The sequence below is a fragment of the Calonectris borealis genome, chromosome 1 (genome assembly GCF_964195595.1).
Source record: "Calonectris borealis chromosome 1, bCalBor7.hap1.2, whole genome shotgun sequence".
Taxonomy (NCBI): domain Eukaryota; kingdom Metazoa; phylum Chordata; class Aves; order Procellariiformes; family Procellariidae; genus Calonectris; species Calonectris borealis.
In genome coordinates, this window is record NC_134312.1 from 8,556,056 (window position 1) to 8,562,925 (window position 6,870).

Consider the following 6,870-nt stretch of genomic DNA (forward strand, 5'->3'; position numbering starts at 1 on the left):
CTATCAGACGCGCGGGGGGAGAGGCGGGAACGGCTTCTTAAAGAGGCAATGGAGGGCGGTTGCCTAGCAACGCTGGTCGGCGGCGGCCGTTGGCGCTGAGGAGCGCTGTGAGGAGAGTCGCCATCGCGCTTCCGCGTTCGCTCCCCGCCGCCCGCCTTGGAAGAGGCACCCCTTTGCGGCCCTCGCACCCAGGTGGGTCGTCTGAGGGCTGGGCGGCTGGGTCGTGGCTATGGCGGTGGGAGCAGGGTGGGGTCACAGCGGTGACTCAGGCCAGGGCCTAGACGTCTGCCTGAACACCTTGGCAAATACAAGCAGCTCTCATGTAAAGCCTGTTGAAGTCATTGGAAGGCTCTTATTGACTCTTCTAGGATCCCAGACAGGTCCTGTGAATGCCGACTCGTGTTACGGGAGCTAAGAAGCGCGGCCATCTCCTCTAGCCGCTCTGGCCCAGCACCTCTCCTGCCCGGGGACCTGAGGCCTCTGCCCGGGCAGAGGGATGCAGCTGCTGCTTTCCCATTTGCAGGCTCAACCACTCACAAAGCTGAGCATGTGTTACAGACATAGCTAGTCACACAGCCTGCTATAGATGAGGAGTTGCCTTCTACAGCAGCTACATACAGGACTCTCATAAAACATAAACGCATACGAGTCCCTTTCTTCCTTTTTCGCTGGTAGTGATAAAAGTTCACTGCACTGTAGTGCAGGCACACACACACCGCTCTCTAGGTTCACAAGCACATACGCATTTGCAGATCCCTTGAGTATCAGCATGGCCCCTCTGTCTGCCCAGCAGCCCTACACAGATCCCAGGCCCCTTTACTTGCTTCATGGATCCCCTACTTTCCCACTAGTCCAGCTTGATGCTTGCTAGCAAACATGCATTCACACACCTGTCCGTCATGCACTCCACGTTCACATGTCCCTTTATGCATACCAGCATGGACCCCCTGTCTGATTGATACCTACAGTCCCCCTACTCACCAGCTAGTTCTGTAGCTGACACCACAGGCCAGGGATGCCCTGATGTGACTCCAGTAGCTGGCACCAAATCCACTCATGCCAGTCCTCCCAGTGGCTGACACTCTGGGCACAAAGTCTGTAGGACCCTCCCTAGATCCAGAGAGCTACGACCCCTCCAACTACTGATGCTGGGAATCCCACTCACTCCAGCAGCTGACACCACAGGCTGCAGGGCACCCATATTCCTGGTCTGACTCCAGGAGCTGGCACCGGTTTTCTTACGCACACAGGTGTCACCAGTAGCTGGCAATTAGTCCTTGCAGCATGCATACACACAGGTTAGAGAGTGAGATTACACGGAATTAAGATTTAATAAGTAGATATACGAAGGTAGGACAAACTGTGATGATCAGGTGTAGGGTTCAGCCAGGCAAGTGTACCAACTAGCCCTGTTCTACACACGACCGGCCTCTTTTATACTCCTTTCTGTCTATTCCTGTCTTTGTTCCTCCCCACTCCCCTTCCCCTGCACATCCCTCACGGGTTTGTACAGTTCTATCAATTCCCACACCCCTCTGAGTCTGGGGTCCCCCTGGTTTACAATCAGTTGCAAAGTCCAGGTTGATCTTCTGGAATTGGCGCCTGTAGTTTCTTGATAGCCCATCAATTAGTGTGAGTGGTGAGGTTTGTTTCTTGTCATGGTCTCTGTTTGTTTTGTCAGGTCTATGTTTGTGTATTTTGTTTCTGGTTTCCCCTTTTTCCCTTAGTTTCCCAACTGACAAGGTCCCAGATCAGATAACCTTGTTCGAATAAACATTCTCACACTCCCACATGCCCTCATTAATTAGTGTGACTGACCAGGTTTGGTTCTCATCACTGCCTCCCTTATCATTTGCTGGTCAGGTTTGTGTCCCCATATGCTCTTGTTTTATGGCTCCTTCCTTTTCTTATTATCCCTTGTTGCACTGAAAAGGTCCTTGACCAGATGCCCTTAAAGGAGCAGACACTCTCCTTCCACATACCTTTACAATTTGTATAAGCATTAAGGAAACTACCATATGCAAGCCCAGGCTATTTAGGATTGTAGAGAAATTGTGCTGTGATTGACATTAAAAACTGTTTTCCCAAAGCCAAAACAGAGGTATATGAAATCTCACCATTTCCCCTAAATTAAGAGTAGGCAAACATTGTCATCTTAGCAAAGTCCACTTCACTGTTCAACAATCCTCTTTAAATAAGAAGTGTTAGTATTATGCTGAATATTTTCTTACCATTCTCTTGCATTCTTTCATTTGCCTGTATCTGTCTGCTGTCTTTTGTCTTTTCCCTGAATTGTAGGCTGTCTGGAGTACAGCTCATCTCATGCTCTTGTACAATGAAACCAGCTCTATGCTTGGAACTCAGAGGCACTACGATAGACAGAGAGTGCAATTTTTAAAGGTCTTAAATAGCAGCCTAAAGATATCAGGATGGTGCTTTTATTATTTGTGCCACCAAGCTGGCACTTTAAATATGTGACCTTTATATATATTTTTTGAGCAGGAACGCCTGTGGACAGGCCATCTGAATTAATGGTGACTCAGGAAGCGCCATGCATATCTAGATGTCTTGAAGAAGCACATTCGTTAGATGAATTCAGTACATCCTATAAAGAAGTACTTAACCCTAGTAACATGTAAGTTATCATAAGACACTTAAATTATTATAGTTTAGCATTTATTAAGATCTAATGTTATTGCTAATAATACTGACTGTCTACGTCCCAGACTGACAACAGTTCTTATCAAACATAGATGAGCATACAGTGTGTGAAAAATTCTGTAACGGCTACAAAAGGGCCCTTTGCAGCAAAGGAGAAAAAAATTATGTTGGGATAGGTATCTCAAAGACTACACTAAAGATTTATAATAAGGATATATGCTCAGCATGTTAATTTGTATGTGACACCTCATAACTGGTGGGAAAATCACCTTTTTTTTTTAGCAAATGGATGTCTTCAATTACAAAATGTTGCAGAGCCTGGTAAAAGAATGTTTAGAGTGCTGAACTGTGCCAGAAGACAGCCCTTGTGCATATTTTTATTGATTTTTAATAACGTGTATGCAGTAAGAGATGAAAGGCCCTTTCTTTCTGTGCTAATGGCTCTCATACAGTTAGACGACAGAAATGCAGACTTCTGCTATTTCCACATTATGATAACAATAATTCTTGATATCATTTTCCCAAAGATTTTTATGCTGCGGTGCGATTTTTTTTTTTCTCCTTTTCTGCCTTTCTAACAGACTTAAGGGCATTTGTGCATTTGATAAGACATCAGCATTCAACTTTTCAAGCGCTCAGTTGATATAGGAACTTGCTAAGTAAGGAAGTTTAACTTCCTTTACTGCACAGGATTTGGAGACAGCATACTACCCACAGGGAGTGAGACTATGTTCATCCTCTCACTAAAAAATCCAGAAGCTTTTTCTCCTTCTTTGAAGATACCTTCCTAATTATGAAGCTGAAGCTTGGTGACATTACAAAACTAGGAAAGGACTCATTTCTGATCATATCTGCTAGGCATAATAGTTTTCTGTGTGTTTTGCTTGCAGAAGCAGCATAAAGTTCTATTTTAGTAGCAGAATAAGATACACTCAAGAAAGCAAATGCAGTGAAATTCAGATATAAGGTAGAAGTCAAATGATTCATATTTTTTTGAAATACAGTTCAAATCCGTCACTGGTGAGTTTCTATTGACTCCACAATTTTTTTTTTTTGATTGCTTATTTTATTCTTTTTTTTTTTCCAGTTTGAGTTTCATCTTGTCCCAGTTCTGCTCTGTTCAGGTTTAGCAGTTGATTACCCTATTTACTATTTCTCAGATTGAACAAATGGGTTTTGTGTGAGGAAGAAGTCAGTGGCAGTCAGTGCAGATTTTGAGGGGGCAAGGGTAGGATAGGATGAATTTTGGTAGGTTGTGCGCCTTGCCTCCTTATCCAATTTATTTCTTAAGACCTCATCTTTGTCATCTCCACTGTGGCCATGTGACTGGCAGTGCATTTCTCCTTTTCCCTCCTCTCCCATCCCGAGTGTTTGCTGTTCTTCAGTTGCCCAGCTCTTCACTTTGTGGTTCCCAGTTTGGTGTCCCTTCAGTAGGAAGAAAGAAAAACCTGAAAAACTGCCTGCCCCAAAGGGATAGCAACTGCGAAGATGTGAAACTAAAAAAATTACTGGATTTTTTTTTTTTTAAATGCATCAATATGCACAAATAAACTTCATGTAGGTTAAGTTGAGGTGTAGAAGTATAGATGAGTTGGGTTTTGTTTGAGATCAAGTAGTGCATTTAATTCGATTCCAACTCAGACTTTTTAACCTCAGACTTCGAAGGGAAGATAATATTGTACTGTCTGCAATTCCTTTATTTTTAAATTTTGTTCTACCTATTTCTATATGCCCCTAACAAAATCGCTTGCTTCTGTCTTCTCTGTTTAACTTTTAAAAATCTAATTTCAGGAAAAATTCTGAAGTTTCTGGAGTCATGGCTAAAGCTGACATCAAACCAAAATCTATATATCATGCCAAAAAATGGTCAGATGATGTAGAGAACTTATACAGATTTCAGCAAGCTGGATACAGAGATGAGGTTGAATATAAACAAGTAAAACAAGTTGATATGGTAAGATTTAAAACTCTGCAAAGGTTATTACTTTAAACTTCTGTCTCATATTAAACGATTAAATAAAAATGGAGGTGCCGCTTATTTCCTTTCATTTAGGCTAGTTTCTGATACAGTTTTTTCTCCCAGGTCTGACTTAAATTCTTGGGCTATTATAACTGTGCAGAATAATTTATTTCACAGAAGTGAAACAGAAACACTACCCAGCCTGTGTTTTTGTTCCCCCTCTCTCATGCATTTAGAAGCATTATAGATTTCTTTGAATAGATGTAGCTGCTATCTAAAAGAATAATTTGGTTTTGAGGAAAGGAATTTATCAAAGTTAGTTCTCTGTGAGGTTTCCCCATCACTCTGCCAATAGACCTGACAGGAAACTCACTCATTGCCCAGGGAGCCAGCCCTGTGTCATTGTTACCGACCTCAGTTTTACGGTTGAATTGCATGGTAGCATAATCAGACTTCGTGCACACTCAAAACTTGGCTTCTATTGAAACTGTCCACGATAGAAATATTTGATGCCAACTGTGGTAAAGGGAGTTGTGACACAGGCATTTATCAACTGAGAACATCAAGGACTTGGTCCTCTGCTCACTATAGTTGATGGCAATGCTCCCTAGCGCATCAAATCAGCTAATGAATAATGGCCGGATATTCAGTGGCGACTTGAGATTCAAAATAGCAACCAAGAGATTAATACAGCAAACAACATACTATCTTTAGTAATTTATCTTCCAAAGCAGCATATATAGTATTGAAAAATCCACTTTTAGAAGATTTTAACCTCCTGGGCACATAAGTCAGAATGTTCCTAAGAAAGTCACTCCTCACCCAGTCAACTCAAAATATAGCAAAATGTTGATGTGCATAATAAGATGCAGTTTATTCTTTTGTCATGGGCTCAGATAACATTGTAAAGGCTGTGGTGTAAATTCCTTTAACTGTGCAAAAGGAAATCCTGTAATTAGTGTGGTAGGATCAGTCTGTTTAAGATTTATGGCAGGGCATAACTGTAAACAATTAAACCCTGATAAAAGTTAAAGAACACCGCTTACTCAATGTAAAATGAGCATGCATTCTCTTCAAACTTGCCAGGATCTGGCAGTATTTCTCCTTCAATTTACACGTTTTGAAATGTCTTGTTTATTCCGTACCATATTATGTTACCATAATGCAGTTGTTATTAATGATGCAATTATAATATAGGTGGAATGAATATTAAGACTCTTATGTTTAGAGAGAGGATGCAAATAACTCAGCTGTATGTCCAAAGTAGTAAGGCAAGTGATGAAACTACCACTTCTGGGACTCTCCAATTAGAGAATGCTGTAGTTTGACATCCTGTTGTCAACCCTGCCTGGAAGAGAAATAGGATTCTTATTATCTGATTTTTAAGGTTCAATTTGATCAGAAGTAGTCATAGGTGTTCAAGCTGCAGATAGCCACTAAAGCCATAAAGCAGTTGAATGTACAAGTGCTCAAGCCTTTAGTTTAAAGCTTCACAATGTGGAACACTGAAGAGCACCAGGATGGTACTGGTTTCCTGCAGGACTGATCCTGCTGTATTTAAGACTATGATACATGTAGCTCCCTTTATTTTTATGAAATTGCTAATGAAAAGCACGATATACGCATGTTTCGTGGTCAGAAGGATCCCAAAGAAAGTGTGTGTCAGTCTTACAGAAGTGGAATCTTTTAGCCTCAGAGTACTGAATAACATCCATGTTTTTTTCCTAAACGATGTATTTTAAAAGCTTTAACTAGCCCACTTTTAAAATTATTCTAGTCTATCAAATATTCTTAGATCCTTATTTCTAGACTTCTCTGATCACAAAATTCTCTATACTAGACCAGAAAACTGGTTTCTGATATCTTGCTCTTAATCTTTTTTTAAAAGCTAAGCAAATTAATAGCAAAGTACTGTTCAGATGCAAATGAGGTTTTCCCATGGAAGTATACCTTATATTCTTTCCAATGTAATGCACAAACATCATTTAATGTGAGCATGTTTAGGTGAATGTATATCCTTTTTATTCTATTTATAGGTAGAGTGTTGGCCAGAAACTGGATTTGTTAAGAAACTTCAGAGGAGGGATAATACATTCTATTATTACGATAAACAAAGAGAATGTGAAGACAAAGAAGTCCATAAAGTGAAAGTTTATGTGTATTAGTTTTGTTTTTCTAATCTGTTTGTATTTTTTATAAATCTGTTTGTTTGTTAGAATCTGTCAGTAAATGAGATTTGTGTAATCTGA

General features: G+C 40.8%; 1 protein-coding gene across 1 annotated transcript; it reads left to right on the forward strand.

The window, feature by feature from the left end:
• The first annotated feature begins 30 nt into the window (after nucleotides 1–30).
• On the forward strand, nucleotides 31–6,870 carry MEIG1 (meiosis/spermiogenesis associated 1). The gene is made up of 4 exons (XM_075144148.1): nucleotides 31–192; nucleotides 2,503–2,635; nucleotides 4,453–4,615; nucleotides 6,658–6,870. Exons 2-4 carry the CDS (start codon nucleotides 2,532–2,534, stop codon nucleotides 6,784–6,786), a joined length of 396 nt encoding a protein of 131 aa, XP_075000249.1. The 5' UTR covers nucleotides 31–192; nucleotides 2,503–2,531; the 3' UTR covers nucleotides 6,787–6,870.